This window comes from Microtus pennsylvanicus, chromosome 12 (genome assembly GCF_037038515.1).
Source record: "Microtus pennsylvanicus isolate mMicPen1 chromosome 12, mMicPen1.hap1, whole genome shotgun sequence".
Classification (NCBI taxonomy): domain Eukaryota; kingdom Metazoa; phylum Chordata; class Mammalia; order Rodentia; family Cricetidae; genus Microtus; species Microtus pennsylvanicus.
In genome coordinates, this window is record NC_134590.1 from 36,021,745 (window position 1) to 36,038,081 (window position 16,337).

At 40.4% G+C, this 16,337-nt stretch overlaps 1 protein-coding gene across 1 annotated transcript in view; it reads left to right on the forward strand.

Annotated features, from left to right (window-relative positions):
- The first annotated feature begins 5,418 nt into the window (after window positions 1-5,418).
- Window positions 5,419-16,337, forward strand: part of Tmem156 (transmembrane protein 156) — a 30,722-nt gene continuing 19,803 nt past the window's right edge. The window contains exon 1 of the mRNA XM_075943428.1: window positions 5,419-5,617. Within this exon, the coding sequence (XP_075799543.1) occupies window positions 5,530-5,617 (88 nt within the window). The 5' untranslated portion in view covers window positions 5,419-5,529. The remainder of the gene's footprint in view (window positions 5,618-16,337) is intronic.

Sequence of the window (16,337 nt, forward strand, 5' to 3'; positions counted from 1 at the left end):
TCAACGGGAAAAGCTTTGCAGTTTTCATTGAGAAAGCAGCAAGCAGGAGGCAGGGCTGGGATGGAGTCAGTCAGTTTAGACAACAAGCCGTGTGTGCTAGGGATGGTTACCCAAGCCCTTTGGAGGACTGTGCCCTGGTTCTTCCCTCTCCAATAGAGAAAAAGACCTTTAAATCAACAAATACACAAATGCTTAAACAGACAAATAATAAGAAATTAAAATTGCTAGCAAGTGTAAGAAATATTCAAGCTAGGTTGTGGTGGGACACATCTTTAATCCCAGTGCTCAGGAAACAGAGACTGGTGGGCTTCTGTGAGTTCTCAGAACAGCCAAGGCTACATAGAGAAACCCTGTCTCAAAAAAAAAAATAGAAAAAAGAAATATTCAGAATTATTAGCAAATAGATGCAAATTAAAACATTTCTTTTTCAAATAGGCAAAATCTAGAAGAATAAATTGGCCATTGTTGCAGCTTGGTGCCGTGTAATACTTTCATACACAGTAGAGTATATGTTACTGAAAATTCTGGACAGTCATTGGCTGTATAAATTAAAAACTTCAAAAACCTTTATTTTTTTGTCTTAGATATTCTACTCTATAATTAGAATACTAAGATTTATGTTTGTGAATTTTTACATTTTGGTGCTATTTAGAAAAATTGTAATAATATAATTAGACTACAGTGAAATGAATTATGACCCATCAATGGGCCATTATAAATGAATTCTGGCTTTAAAAATAAGGGCTGGAAATAGAGAGACACACCTTTAATCTCAGCACTTAAGAGGTGGAGGCAGGTGGATCTCTGTAAATTCAAGGCCAGCCTGGTCTACATACTGAGTTCTAAGACAGCCAGGGATCTAGAAATATTATCTCATAAACACTATCTCATAAACAAACAACAACAACAAGAGCAGCAACATTCACTTCTGTGGCGTTTTCAGTTTTAGGCACTTAAGAAGAAAGCATAGACAAGGGGTGTTTCTCACAGGTGTACCCCTGAGCAGAACCAGGCAGAACCTTATGGTTCCAGGAGCAAATGTAAAACGATGCACTTCATGGATTTAGGAATTTCAGCTGTGAAAAATTTTAGTGGATGAATTATTGGAGTCAGAAGAAGCAAGACATTTGGCCCATTGTTTTTAACCCTTGCCACTGAACCTCTGTAAGATAATTGTGAGGAAAAAAATTTTTTTTTTCTGTTAAAAGTAGCTAGTCTGCCAAGGGCCAATATTCCATAAATTTCTCCAACCTTGTAAAACTTCAATGCAGATCTTTACTCTTCACCACCTGGTAAAACATCGTTTGCACAAAGACTGGATGGAACACATTCCCAGAACTTGAAGGACTGAGGTGGCCAGCTTCTTCCCCTCTTTTCTTTATTCCATTGTGCCAATTTTTCTTTTTTTAAATTATTCTTTTATTATTTTATGCATGGGGGTGCTTTGCCTGCGTGTATGTCTGCATGCCACATGTGTGCCTGGTGCCTGAGGAGGCCAGAAGAGGGCGTTGTATCACCTGGAACTTAAGTTACAGATGCTCGCCTGTTGCCATGTGGATGCTGGTAACTGAACCCAGGTCCTCTACAAGAAAAGTCAGCCATCTTAACTGCTGAGCCCTCTCTCCAGCTCCCTCCACTGATTCTTTTAAAGTCAGCCAATTGTGAAAGATTGAGAGGTTGGACCTCAGCCAGTTCTGGGGTGGGGGTGGGACAACTGCATTAGAATAAAAACCAAGTGAACTTGTTTTTGTGTGATAGCTAGTTCTAGCTACGTCTTACAGAAAGAAATTGCCTTGCTGTGGTGTTTGAGTGAGAATGGTCCCCAGAGGCTCATATACTTGATGTTTGACCATCTGGGAGTGGAACTGTTTGAAAGGATTGAGTGTGTGGCCTTGTTGAAGTAGGCATGGCCTTACTGGAGGAAGTGAGTCACTGGGGGTGGGCTTTGAGGTTTCTAAAGCCCATGCTAGGCCCAGTCTTTCTCTCTTTCTGTTTATTGATCAGGATGTTGCTCTCCTCTATTGCTCTAGCACCATACATTCCTGCCACCATGCTCCCCACCGTGATGATAATAGACAAAGCCTCTGAAACTGTAAGCACACCCTCAGTTAAATGCTTTATTCTGTAAGAATTGCCGTGGTCGTGGTGTCTCTTCACAACAGTAGAACAGTGACCGAGGTGGCTCCTTTTGCTTTGCTGTGCGTTCCTTGTGTCTCACTGAGATTTTCTTTGTGTCTAACATACCAAACACCCACTGGATATGTGGAATTTGCTTTTGACTATTGTTCTGCAAACATTCAAGCAGTTAGCAACTATAGATGGAGTGATTTAAAACTTAACAACTAAGTTTGATGAGATAGCTGAGTGGGTAAAGGCACTGCCTTTGCTTGCCAAGAAGAGACCACCACTCTGGCTGAAGTGTCTGCACAGGGCAGCCCTGACTGTTGGTCAACGGGGTGTGTTCAGAAGGGAAGATTAGTCACGCATTGACAGAAAGTACACTGGGTTTTTAGTCTAACTCAGGCGGCTACTGTGTCTTTTCCCATTGGCAGGGGTCTGACCTTGCAATCCTATGAGACCAGCTGGTCTGAAAAGTTGGTCCACAGGAAATGAAAGAGGAAGAGGAAAGGGGGCCGTTGCTTCAAGGAGAAAAGGGTCAGTGTTCCAGGACATCAAATTCCCGGAATGCAGCAGAGGCCTTTGTGCAAACAAAGGTTTTACTGCTGGAGGAGATAAAAATATTGGCCTAGAAGCTTTACAATGTGGGAGAGACAAGAAGATTTGAATTCCTTGTCCTAAACACAGGTTTTACAGTAGTTGTTAGGGAAGACTCATATTTAGTATTTCTTACACCTCCAAACATGATGACCTGAGTTTGATCCCCTAAGACCCACAATCTGTAAGGAGAGAACGGACTCCCAAAAGTTGTCCTGTCGATCTCCATAGGCATGCGAAGGCCACGGCATACATGTTCACACACACACACACACACACACACACACACACACACACACACACAAAATCAGTAATGTAAAAAAATAGTTACAATTGGATTAGCAATCTAAGAGACTGACCATAGACAATAGCATTGTGTTTTCTTAAGATTGGCTAAGTCAGAGATAGCACAACTGTCTTAGAGTCTGGCTGAAAGATTCTGATTCCCTGATCCACTCGGAGCAGCCAGCCTGTGGTCTGGGGTTTATGGTCCTTCTGTTGCTCTCCTGATATCCACCATCTGGACACCACCAGAGAAGCCAGGTACAGAGCAGAGCACATGATCGCAACCAGGACAAAGGGCCTTTCAAGAAAATTGACTTTAAAGTGTCTAAACCTATGATGACCAGATTGAGTGGTAGGGAGCAGGGTGGTGGTGGTGTTCTGTCTCTACCCCATCTCCCCACATATGTGTGTGTGTGTATGTGTGTGTGCGTGTGTGTGTATATGTATGTGTGTACATGCACATGTCTACTCCCATGCATGGGAATGTCATTATGCACTGTGTCAGAATGGTTTGATTCTGATTCTAAAAATGCTTCATGAAGGTTCATATGTTTAAGGCTTGGCTGCCAGCTGAAAGTTTTTTTTGACAAATCAATGAACCATACAAGCTCTGATTTAATCAATAGATTAATCCATGGAATTCTTACTGAATGGATTATTAAGTGGGCTCTAGCAGGAAATAGATTGCCAGCGGAATGCTCTTAATGGATGTATTTTTGTCCCGTCTCTTGTTCCTGTGCATTCTGTCTGTCATGAGGGAAGCCAGCCTGTTCTACCACGTTTCCCACATTTTGCCTCACCATGCATAGGCCCAACAGCAATGAGTCACATGACCACACACTAAAACATCCCAATACATAAGCCCAAATAAGCTTTCTTCCCTTAAGGCATTTCACTCAGATATTTTGACACAGTGACAGAACGTGACTAATACAGACCCGGCAAAAATATTACAACAAAGAAAATTATTAAATCAATAATTTTATATGGATATAAGAATTACTGAGTGAACCAAGGTATCACTACAAAATTTATAAGGGAAAGGATAGACATTAAGATATCCAAGGAAGGGGAAATAGAATTATGTGCTCTAAAGGGATGAAGGGGAAACTAGAATAGGAAGGATAAAGGGACAGGGCTGGGCGTGCAGGGGAAGGAGGGATGTGGCAAGGACAGCTAACTGTAAAGACCTTTGAAAAAGTCACATGTAAACCTCGTGCTGTAGAAACTTCCTAAGATATATATACATATACAAAGAGTCTAAGTGGAGCTAGCGTATCACCGCAGGAGGACCAATACCTCAACTGGGCATCATTTGCTACCTCATAAAATCCCCAGCACCAGGAATGAGTTACATCTTTTCAAATTAGTGGCCAAAGGGATCCCATAGACCCCACAAACATGACAAGCTATTGTTAATGCTATTGGTTATCCTCCACAACTGGACAGTAAGACCCTATTGCTGAAGAGACACATACTTACAAAGTACTGAGGAATCGAGCTGGTAATTAACTGGAAACTCCAGTCCTACCAGCTAGTGCTCACGTATCAACCCTTGATGCTGTTCTTAAAGTTTGCACTTGAGAAGTCTGCTCCTATTTCTACTGCTTAGGTCTCAAAATCCCCTAAGCAAGGACTCCCATGCACACGCCAATCATGGTTACGGGGCTATAGGAACCAAGCAGGGAGAAAATAATTGAAAATATTTGATACATTTTTATTTTAATGAGCCGGACGGGTAACAATGGAAATGCTAGCTATACGCATTGTCTAAGTAAAATCTTTCTCTTGCACATATTTATTTATCACGATTTTCCCTATCCTGCATTTGCATGCTAAAACAAACTATTTTCTTTCTCTGGGATTATTCCAATGAAAGAGTTTATTCAGCGAAGAGAATAGAAATGTGGACTGTGTGGTAGTAAACACAGTGTTTATAGACATAACAAGTTACATTCTAACCCCTTGCAGAGACAACAGTAAAACAGAACCCCACATTTTCATAAGCTTTCGGTTTATGCTCATATCTTGTGCTGTTTACTGTCTTCCAAACACCAGCCTCCAGCACGGCACCCGGCATTTCTGAGAGATCAGCTACCATTGAATAAGTCAGCCAGTGAATGGGGTTCAGAAACCTGGATGCCACTGACATTTGATCTTTTATTTTTGGTTATTATGTTGCGGGCTTCCATTTATCCTTACACACTGGTAAACATGGAAAACAGCTTCAAATTTGCATGAAGCCAGACCCCCTTTGCTTCTTTTCCTTGTTTAGCAGATAGTTCAAAAGTGCTTGTTAGAGAGAGGGTGGCTTTATTAGGCAAAGTGACTCAAAATGAAGTAGTCTATCACTCAGTTCCGGGTACCTTTTTTTTTTCTTTTCTTTTTTAAGTCTGACCCAAACGGAAGTGAGTGTGAGGTGAATCTCAATCTCAGGAACTTGAAGTAGAACAGAGATGAAACTCGAAGCAGGAAGCAAAATAGTATCAAGCTATTGGATGGAGACACGATTGTGTCACGTGAGTAGACATGACAGAAACAGCTTTTCTTAAACTATTTGTGGCAATCGTGGTCACGTTCATTTTAGTCTTGCCAGAATTTTTCAAGACACCGAAAGGTAAGTCAATCGTCACAATCGAGCTCTCCTTTCCTACGTTAGAGCAATGGTGACAGACAAGATCTTTTTGGGTGTACGCTGCATGAGCTAAAGTTCAATGTCTGAAATACCTTTAAGTTAAGTTAGATCCAGTTTTAGTTGCCTGTTGTCTAGCACAGTGACCTTAGGACTTAGTGATGGTTCCAATAGAAAATGAAAAGAGAAATTTAAAATCTGCATTTAGATTCCAGATATAGGATTTAAGATAATACTGTTACATGAGTTTATTCTTTGCAACTGTTTCCTTCTTTGTATGTCTGTTTTTACAGTCTGGAAGTATTTACTAAGGAAAATAACACTTATTCATTTTAAGAGGATCGAATTCATTTGATCACAAGTTGATGCAATTAATTTACTGGTAATTTTGAAAAAATGGTGGTTATTTTACTATTTTTAATATACAATTTAAAGCGGATCGGTACAAATACAAGCAGTTCCGTGTGTGTTTGTGAGCAGTGGGCACGGGGCAACTCTGAGAACCCTTTAAAGAACTCTTGCATGACTTCATGCTGAAACTTCAGGATACAGAAGCAAAGACAAGGGGATTTAAACTATTTCTGTGTCATTAAAAGATTGGAAAGCATGCTATTGTGGATGCTCAAGTGATAATTGTGCTCGTTAGGGTTTAATAAGAAGAAAAAGAAAAAAGAAAACGTTCTATTACTAAATAAAAATCTATAACTTTATTAAAACTAGAGAAACACTTATATTTGATAGCTTGCTGCAATGAATATTTATTATTGCATATATGTAAAGCTAAGTATTCAGATAAAAATACTTTTGCTAATTATATTTGATGACATACTGCAATGATTATTTAATGTTGCATATTAAATGATGCTAAGTAGCCAGATAAAAATATTTTTTGCCAAATAAACACTGTGACTGCAATTTTAAGAATGATTGAATTTAGAATTTTTTCTTTTGGTTTGACTTTTTTATATTGCCCAGATTAAGCAAGCATGGTGTATATTTTTGATGCTTATTTTCATTGGCTGAAAAATGTATCCTAAAGAAAACACAATAAAGAAAACCTGTTTTTAAGATATTTTGGGCGGAGAGTAAAATCACGTTTAGTAGTTATCTAAGCCAGGCCTTCTCTGTGTTTATATACCTATTGCTTTGAAAAATGAGTTTGCATCTTGTGAAAATCAGGAAACTGGCACACACTGTCTGCTCTGTTGGAGTGTTCTGTGAGAGGCGGTAACTCTAGGAGCTTACCATAGGCTGTGCGGAGGACAGGGGAGGTGTGCTTTTGACTTTCAGTTTGTGTTTGTGGCAGCAAAATCCAGCACGGAGCAAAGAAAGTCAGAGAGCAACATGTGGGGGGCGGGGGGCGAAGGGAGCCTTGGGGTGGAGCACTAGGGTGCCTTTGAATTTGTAAACAGAAGGAAGAGTTTTTGCAGAATCCAAGTCAGCTGAACTTTCTGGGCCTGACAGTGTCTGTTCTCCATGTTGACCTGTGTCACTTACGATGTCTGTTTTCTCCCTGACACTTGCTTTTGCTGCCTTCCCAAACTGGAAAGAGCTACTTCTGCTTCCTGGTCTTAGGATGACGAAATTGTTTAGATATTTTGTTTCCTTATTTGTATCCTTATTGCGGAAATGTTTGCAAACCATTGTCTTCTTGATGTCCTTCAGTGCTGGAAGGAGTCTTGTTTAAACCTACCACAAACAAAATGCTGGTTGTTTGGGAAGCTGTTTCACATGCGTGAAACTGTAATAACCGTGCTTTATACTGGACTGTGGGTCATCAGGACTATTGCTATAACCGCAACAGATGTATCCTTATATTGAGGAGATATGAATGTAGTTATTTTGTTCCTTAATTTTGTTTTGTGTTGTTTTGTTTGGGACAGGGTCTTTCTATATAGTCTTGGCTGTCCTGGAACTTGCTATGTAGATGAGACTGTCCTCAGATTCACAGAGATGTGGCTGTGTCTGACTCCCAAGTGCTGGGATTAAAGGTGTACACCACTATTCCTGACCATTGATATTAGTTTTTAATACCAATATGAGTTATCTTATGAAATGAATTGAATGGTCAATCAGTGCATATCATAAAGAATTTGGTACAATTATTTAGATGATGAAGTGAGATTATTCTTGAAGAAGAAAAATAAATTTTGGAATTCTCAAGGCTAATCTTAGCCTGTTAGGTACTTGTGTACTTTCTTCATATTGTATTACTCTATTCACTTTAATTTCTAGAATAAATATAACAAAAGGATGTAACTTATGAATTGCTCATTGGTACCCTGTCTTTACCATGAACTCAAAAGGAATCTCAATGTGGAACAGTGCATATGAGGTTTAATATATTTGATTTCAAAATAATAATTGTCTAATGCTTCAAGAAAATACAGCACCGTATCTGATCATATGTTGTCAAAAATACATCCAAGTATTGGAATAATTGTTAGTATGAATCTTCAGTTATTACAATTACGTAGTGTTGGTTATTTGGCTTAATTTTAAGAATGAGAGCTTCTTAAATATTGCTTGCCACTTAACAGGTTGCCTTGGCAGGATAACCTGTTTTCCAGCAATGTTCTGAAACCCCCAGTTAGTTTAAAAGGCAGCTAGCACACAGCAGTTGGTGACCAGCTTGACCCTCTTAAACCATGAGTAGAGAATGGAAATGCAGTTTGGGAGCAGAATATTTTGATTCTGTTTCTTACAACTGAGTACACAAGTTTGCTCCCAACTACATCATCACCAATCTGCTTTGGTTGGATGTGACTTTTTTTTTTCTTTTTTGGATTTTCGAGACAGAGTTTCTCCGTAACTTTTGGTTCCTGTCCTGGAACTAGCTCTTGTAGACCAGGCTGGCCTCGAACTCACAGAGATCCGCCTGCCTCTGCCTCCCGAGTGCTGGGATTAAAGGCGTGCGCCACTACCGCCCGGCTGGATGTGACTTTTAAGAGAGAGCCTTGGGGGAGAGGACTGGAGAGATGGCTCAATGCTTAAAAGCGTAAGTCCTCCAGAGGACCTGGGTTCAATTCTCAGCACCCACATAGCAGCTCACAACCATCTGTAACTCCAGTCCCAGCGGATCCAACACCATCTTCTTCTGGATTCCATAACCACCAGGTGTACACAAACATATACATATAAAATTTGAAAGGGACATTTGATTAAGCCTTAAGTTGACCGCAACGATCTTTAGTTGATTCTTGCACTTAGCCACAGTGTCTCCTATGCTGGGAAGGTGAGGTTACCTACAGAAAAGGCAGACTCCTAAAGAGTCTTCATTCATGAAGAGAATCAGTTGCCAAGCAATTAAGTACAACCCCATAAAGAGTAAAATGGGCTGTAAAAGGGTGTTATGGGAACTTTTACATTGTTTCCAGGCCTGCGCTGAGAAGAGGTTTCTTCTGTTTCCAGTTGCCAAGAAAAATAATAACTTGGCAGAGTTCAAATAATCCTCCACTATTCTTCATGCCTGCAGAAGCGCTTTCAAAGAGAAGTCATGATTCTTATTGATTTTCAAATAAAATGCTCTCATATCAGCATCTCAAAGCTTTCTAAGAGCTGATGCAGCAGGGCCTAGTGGAGATTTGCAGAAAACAGGACAGGAGCAGGACAGATGAAGACTCTGCCAGCCTAACTTCATCCAGTTGTTTGGATGCCGCTTACTTTGATGAGTCAAACCTGCATAAAATGTTCACCTGCTTTCATTTTCTCTTCCATGTTACACTTTCTGGTGGAAATGGTAATATAGCGAACAGTAAAACTGAGGATAAAGGACCTTTACTTGTGAATTATAGGACAAACCCTCCATCCATAGCATGTCTTTACTATATTTATGTCTCTATTATTAGAGGCAGTGTGTGGAGGGAACTGCGATGAATGAAATGTCACCCTTGCTCTCAAACTGGGAACTTTATTTTCTTCTTATTGACTTCTTCATAAAAATTGAATCAGTTATCCCCTGTAAGGTGTAGGATCTACACCTATTTAAATTTTGAGCTGGCAGAGGTCTCACTGTGTTGCCCAGGATACTCTCAAATTCTTAGGCGCAATTAATTCTCCCACTTATGCCTCCCAAGTGTTGAGACGACAGGTGTTCACTATTGCATCTGGCTCACAATTTACAGCGTGTGTGCATGTGTGTGTGTGTGTGTGTGTGTGTATGCCAGACATCTCCTCTTCTGCTCTCTACCATAACTATTTCAGCCAGGGCCTGTCACTGAACCTGAGCTTATGAATTGACTTGGCTGATTTTCTAGTAACCTCCAGGGATACTGTTTCCAGCCTCCAACCCCAGGGTTGCAGATAGGTACCACCATGCCTGGTTTTTATGAGTGTGCTGGGTACCCAAGGTCAGGTCCTCATGCTTATGTGGAAAGCACTTTGATGACCAAGTCATCTCCCTAGACCTTTGGCTCAAAATTTGTAAACATTTTAATAGATGTGTGCATTTACATACATCAGGTACTGGGCTAAATATTTTTACATGTAATTCATTTCTAACTGATTCAATATTTCAACTCAATGACTGGGAATGTAGTTCAGTGGAAGCTGTAGTGAGACTCAAGAAATCATCCCGTATACTCCTTGGTACATACAACTGTCCTTCCAAGTGTTCATTGCGAAGAGCCATTGGTCTGGTCCGAGGCCCCAGGATTCCACTACATGTTCAATGCTGGCCACCCCAGGACTCTTCCTGGATGTCCTGCTGGTGCCCTGTGTTGTGGACATCCAGCAGCTTTGGGTCTGTGGGTCAGGTTCCTTCACATGGTCCAGCAGATCGTAGATGGGATGGATGTTGGGTAAGGCCAAGTAACAACTTTGGGTCTGGGCCTGGGTGGCTACAGAGATGGCCCATCAGGTGGAAAATGGGAGCTGTCCCATGCTCACCATTTCTGGAGTGGCTCACCCACACCTCCACTAACAGGATTGGATCTGTTGTGTTGCCCTGGCGGGATGCAGGGTCTGCTCTTCCAAGTATTGCAAGTGGCAATCAGGGCTAGCTCTCACACTCTTTTTTTTTAAATTTATTTATTATGTACACAGTGTTCAGCCTCCATGTATGCCTGCAGGCCAGAAGAGGGCACCAGATCTCATTACAGATGGCTGTGAGCCACCATGTGGTTGCTGGGAATTGAACTCAGAACCTCAGGAAGAGCAGTCAGTGCTCTGAACCTCTGAGCCATCTCTCTAGCCCCTAGCTCTCACACTCTTATTACCACAGGGCCAGCTCTCCCATCTACCCTAGGCATTGGTGGACAGGCAGGGAGGGCTCACAACCATCTATAATGAGATCTAGTACCTTCTCCTGGTATGCAGGCATATATGCAGGGAGAACACTGCATACATAATAAACAAAAAAAATCTTTAAAAAAAGAGGAGGAAGAAGAAGAATACATTTGGACCTTTATCCCACACTGTAGGCAGAGGCTGCTCTTTTGTTTCCTGGTCACCCAGACCCGAAAAAATTCACACAGAAACTGTATTAATTAGAACACTGCTTGGCCTATTAGCTTATGCATATTTCTAGCTAGCTCTTACATCTTAAATTAACCTATCTTTATTATTCTGTGTATTGCCACAAGGTAGTGGCATGCTGGTAAAGTTCCAGTGTCTGTCTCCTTCAGCAGCTATATGGCATCTCGTTGACTTCGCCTTCTTTCCTCTATCTTCTTGGAATTCCCACCTTATTCTATTCTGCCTTGTTGTTAGGCCAAAGCAGCTTTATGCATTAACCAATGGTTCACAGCATACAGAGGGGAATCCCACATCATCACACTACATAGTAAGCAACTCAAACCAGATTAAAAACATTGTAAAAACAACAACAAAACATTGTAAGATCCAAGACTGTCAAACTGTTAGAAGAAATGATTCTTGATTTGTTCCGTCCCTGTTATGACTTTTAGAATGTCCTCAAAAGCACAGAGAACAAAGATTTTAAGATAGGCAAGTGGTGTTACATCAAAGTAAAAAAAAAAATCTAACCAGTTAATCAACACAGCTGGGGGGGGGGAGGACAAGAGAACACATTAGATTAGATACAGTGGCAATTGTAGTTGTCAATATAACTATCACATTGTAACTACAATTAAGACATAACCTCCCATCTCTCCAAAGAGCCCCATGTTGCTCTATTCCATAAGAGCCCCTCCACCAACAACCATTATGGTGCATCTTTCTAAATCTCATAGGAACAGAATCACGTGGTGCGCAGGCACTTGTGTGCCTCATTTGATTTGGCGAGACACCATTGTGATTCACCCATGTCGTTACTTATGGTTTCTTCTCTTTGCCACTGAGTGACACTCCATCATATGTCAGGAGTTGGTTTTAGATTCACCATTGGCTGGAAAGTGGATTGTTTTCAGTTCTTGGCTCTTAGAACATTTAAAGGCTACTGTAAAACCCACGTGCAGGTGAAATGGAGGCATCCGACCGTGTGGATATGTTTTTATTTGTGTGTGTAGCTTCCTAGGAGTGGAATTTGGGGTCCATATGGTAAGTATATATTTAACTTGGGAGAAAATGAAAGTCAGTTCCCCAGTGTAGCTGTGCTGTTTAGCATTCCTATCAGTAATGTAACGTGTGAACGTCATACTTCATGGCAGCATTATTTTGAACAGCCGAAAATGGAAACAACCCAAATGCTCCCTGTCAAAAAGATGGATGAATTATGTAATATATTCATTCATAAGACCAACAAATTAGCTACAGTTGTGTAAAACTAACATGGCTAAAACATAGTAAGGAAAGAATCAAGTCAAGGAAGAGTGCATAGTGTAATGCTATACATTTGTATGCTTCCAAAATAAGCTACGGTACAGGGGTAGGGAGAATGTTCTGGAGGCCTTGGTAGCAGCCTGTTTCTTGATTGGGGGACAGAGATACTAATATTTACTTATTTTCTTTCATTGTTTGAACAAGGTTTCTCTGTGTATCCCTGACTGTCCTGGAACTCTCTCTGTAAACCAGGCTGGCCTTGAACTCAGAGAGCTCTGTCTGCCTCTGCCTCCTGAGTGCTGGGATTTAAGGAATGTGTCACCACTGATTGTACCACCACCGCTTGGTGTTATTTTCTTTCTTTATTGAGAGCATCTTTTGTGAAGGATCTTATACAAATATGTGTGGTTTGTTCTTACAGTAAAAGTTAAGGGAGGAAAATGCAATCCTTTAGTGTTCCGGTTCGCTTGTCTTTGAAAAGGAGAAAATAATTGTCGTGGATTTACCCTCTTGTGTCATGTGTTTTCCTAACTCAGTTTAGTGTTCTGCATACGTCCTCAGAGAAGGTGCCGACTTGGTACTGAAGTAATTCTGGGATGCACTGGCATCTCTCAGAGTGGGCAGGCAGACATCTGACTCCAGGAATATTAATATTATAGTTTAAGTTCACAAACCCTTGTTTATGGAGATGAGGATATAGCCCGCAAGATGACATAGTGGTTAGGGAGAAACATTTATTTCTTAAAATTATACCAAAAAAGGCCATGTCCTCCATTCCTTTTTCAATAGAAGTATTTAAAATTGAAGTTTAAAAACCTCATTAAAAAAAAAAAAAACCCTGCTATCCAAATCTTCGATTCTAGAAAGCCTGGTTGGTTGCTTATTGAATCAGAAGACGGCAATATTGACAGCGAAAGATTTCTCTCTCTCCTTTCCAGGTCGTGTCATAGCAATATAAATTCAAGAAGCTGAAAATTTCACAAGATCAAAGTGCCAGGGAGCAAGATGGAAAGGTGGCAGGAAATATGGTTTTTGTGTGTTTTAGTGATATTGAGAAAGCTGTAAATGCGAGTGTTCCATCAGTGGGTGCACTTCTGTCTTCCTCTGCTGACATTGCTGTTGAAGGCAATATTATACTATAGTTACAAACTCGTTATAATTTTTATTATAAGTGTATTACACATAATAAAATTTATTCAAATACAATTTAGTTCCTCCAAGTAAAAGGTTATTAACAACTCTGTTTTGAAATTTCTTCACAGTTGGACATAAGATGTAAATTTTTAGAGAAATAGTTTTAGCTGTAGAGGGCTAGGACGTGAGCATTTAATTTATTAAATCATGTTACAAATCACTAGCAATCAAATGCTTAAGGAATTACTTCATTAATTAAAAATGTCTTTAATATCAGTCACTAGTGTGGCGTCCTTGTTAGTCTGGCTAAGGTGCTGAACTGAAAGAAATCACTTTAAAAAGGGCAGCAGTTGTCTCCTGGTGCTCTGTGTCACCTAGAAATCCTAACCTACGTTTCAGAGAGAAGGTGAAGCCGCCACAGGAAGGTGGGATTGGCCGTGTCAGTTACTTCACGTCTGAAATCAGCTGGTGGTGTGTGAACCACTGGAAGCTGGGCTACCTGTTCCTTAACTGATCATCACTGTCAAATGATAATTCTCAATTACGCCATGAACTAGGATGTGCTTACATTGGTTAAATCACAGATAAGCCCAACCCTAGGCAAAGGGTGCATTTAAGCTTATTTATTTATTTACTTTTATTTTGTATACATTGATGTTTCGCCTGCATGTGTGTCCATGTCAGGATGTTGGAGCCCCTGGAACTGGAACTTCAGACAGCGGGGAGCTCACATCAGGGTGCTGATTAGCTTGGCCCCTCCACATTTCAAAGTTTTTAATCTGGAACACAGGATTGGATTAAAAATTTTGAAATTTGTATTTTATTTTATGTATATGGATGTTTTGCCTTCATGTATGTATGTGTACCGTGTGCTTGACTGGTACCCAGCAAGGCCACAAGAGGGTGTCAGGTCCCCTAGGCCTGGTGTTCCAGATGGTTGCCAGTCACCACGTGGGTGCCAAGAACTGAATCCAGGTTTTCTGGAAGAGCAGCCAGTTGAGTTAGCTCTTTCATTGAGCTCTTAACAGCTGAGCCACTCCTCAAGCCCCAAAGACCTGCATTTAAACAGTTCACTGGTGAGAAAGTGTGTCAAAGTACGTGGCAGAGATAAACTGCTCACCCATAGCTGGGAACAAAACATTCTAAACAATAGTTCTCAATCTGTGGGTCTCGACCCTTTTGTGGGTCCAATGACCCTTTCACAAGGGTTACCTAAGACCATCAGAAAACATAGGGCTGGAGAGATGGCTCAGAGGTTAAGAGCATTGCCTGCTCTTCCAAAGGTCCTGAGTTCAATTCCCAGCAACCACATGGTGGCTCACAACCATCTGTAATGGGGTCTGGTGCCCTCTTCTGGCCTGCAGGCATACACACAGACAGAATATTATATACATAATAAATAAATATAAAAAAATATTAAAAAAAGAAAACATAGATGTTTGCATTATGATTCATTTACAGTAGCAAAAGTACTGTTACGAAGTAGCAATGAAAATAATTTTATGGCTGGGGTTACTACAACATGAGGAAATCTATAAAAGGGTCACAGCATTAGGAAGGTTGAGAACCGGCTGTTCTAAAGACTTTCCAGTAGGACACATAATAGACAACAAATGCTAATCGTTAGATTCTGCAAATGCTACCTTATAAGGATACAGGGTGCTTACAAATGTGATTAGCAACTTTAATATGAGATATCTTGAATCACACACGTGGGCATAATATTTAATCACAAATGTCCAAATAAGAAAGAGGCTGTGATGGCTATTCTTAGTTGTCAAGTTGACTACATCTGAAATGAACCAAAAACTTAAGCCACCTATGAGGGATTTTTCCTGATTGAAAAAAATAAGGGAAAAACCATCCTAAATATGGACCTTCTGGGGTGGAAAGATCCATCTTAAATCCGGACATATCCTTTGGTGGCAGCCAATATAAAGGACATGAAAGAGGGAAGCTTGCTTTCTTTGCCTGTTGCTCCTAGTTTTATTGACAAGTATATTCCTTCACTGGCGTTAGAGCCTACTTTTCTGGGATTCTGACATATGCTGAAGAGTATCTGAGACATTCAGCTTGTGGACTGAACAACTGCTGGATTCTTGGACCCAATAGTAAACATTGTTGGACTAGCTGGACCACAGCTTGTGAGCTCCTCCTACATTCTATATGTATGTGTATGTGGTGTACATACATCTATAGAGCCATTCTGTCAGTTCTGTCTATATATGTATATGTACATATATACATTCTATCAGTTCATATGTATGTATATATATGTAGGTATGTGTAGCCATTTTATCAGTGACACACTATCAGTTCATATGTATGTATGTATGTATGTATATATATGTAGGTATGTGTAGCCATTTTATCAGTGACACTCTATCAGTTCATATGTATGTATGTATGTATATATATATATATATAGGTATGTATAGCCATTTTATCAATGACATTCTATCAGTTCTGTTTTTTTTTTTTTTGAAAAATCCTGACTGACACAAAGAGTCAAAGGGAACTTTGACAGAGCTAGGAGAGAAGAAGGCAGGGATACAGAGAAGAAAGCACTGTGACCACAGAGACAGTGATGGGCTATAAGCCAAGGCATGCAGTCAACTACCGGAAGTTAGAAGAGAATCAAGAAGAAAACTTCTAGATTTTTCAAAGCCTGTAGACTTCAGGATTTCTGACTATTGACATTAACACTGAACTTCTGGCCTCCCAAACCAGGAGAGAGTTTTTCTTGTTTTTTGTTGGGGACCAGCCTCAACAAAAATACCACTTGATAGGGTAGGGACGTGGGGATTAGGAATATAAGTAAAAAGTATGAAGATGCAAAAATAATAAGACA